Source organism: Elephantulus edwardii, unplaced genomic scaffold (genome assembly GCF_000299155.1).
Source record: "Elephantulus edwardii isolate Elephantulus edwardi_28Jun2011 unplaced genomic scaffold, EleEdw1.0 scaffold00118, whole genome shotgun sequence".
In the NCBI taxonomy this organism is placed as follows: Eukaryota; Metazoa; Chordata; class Mammalia; order Macroscelidea; family Macroscelididae; genus Elephantulus; species Elephantulus edwardii.
Genome location: NW_006399868.1, coordinates 7,637,525 through 7,638,158, shown reverse-complemented (window position 1 = coordinate 7,638,158; position 634 = coordinate 7,637,525). Strand labels below are relative to the sequence as shown.

At 64.7% G+C, this 634-nt stretch overlaps 1 protein-coding gene across 1 annotated transcript in view; it reads left to right on the top strand.

Annotated features, from left to right (window-relative positions):
* Window positions 1-386: 386 nt before the first annotated feature.
* Window positions 387-634, top strand: part of TMX3 (thioredoxin-related transmembrane protein 3) — a 32,811-nt gene continuing 32,563 nt past the window's right edge. The window contains exon 1 of the mRNA XM_006892762.1: window positions 387-533. Within this exon, the coding sequence (XP_006892824.1) occupies window positions 387-533 (147 nt within the window). The remainder of the gene's footprint in view (window positions 534-634) is intronic.

The following is a 634-nucleotide window of genomic DNA, read 5'->3' as shown; positions in this document are numbered from 1 at the left end:
GACCCTAGTGTGTCTTAGTTTACTAGGATGGCACAGGATTAGTACAGGGTTTAAGTTAGCTGCTCATAGGGTTGGTATGAGCCGTACTCAACCTGATGGAACCTAACAACAGGTTTTCCAAGGCAGATGGGCGGCCAAGGCCCCCCAGCCTCACCACAAAGGAAGTACGCAATTCTGGCACTTTCCGCAAGGGCCCCACTCTGCACATGCCCACAATAGAGGAGCTGTAGGAAAGGAGCATTCCCCGCCCCCAAGTCTGCGCATGCTCATAACAGAGGCCGGGACAGGAGAGGAGGCCGGCGCCCCGCCCCCGCCTTCTACGCATGTTCAGAACAGAAGCAGGTAACTGGAGCGGAGTCCGAGGCTCCGCCCCACCCAGTCCGCGCATGCTCAGAACAGAGGTCGGCCGGGACCAGAGGGGAGCCCGGCGCCCCGCCCCCCGCCGTCGGCGCATGCTCAGTTCAGAGGCCGGCGGGACCGGAGGCAAGGAGGCCGGCGCCCCGCCCCCGGCCAGCTTCTCTTCTGGCGGAAAGGTCGCTTCTTCTGCTGGAGGGCAGCGGCCGGCGCCGGTCTCAGCCCCGCGGAGTCGGCTCCTGTGTCCAGCATGGCCGCCCCGAGCAGCGCGGCCACCCTG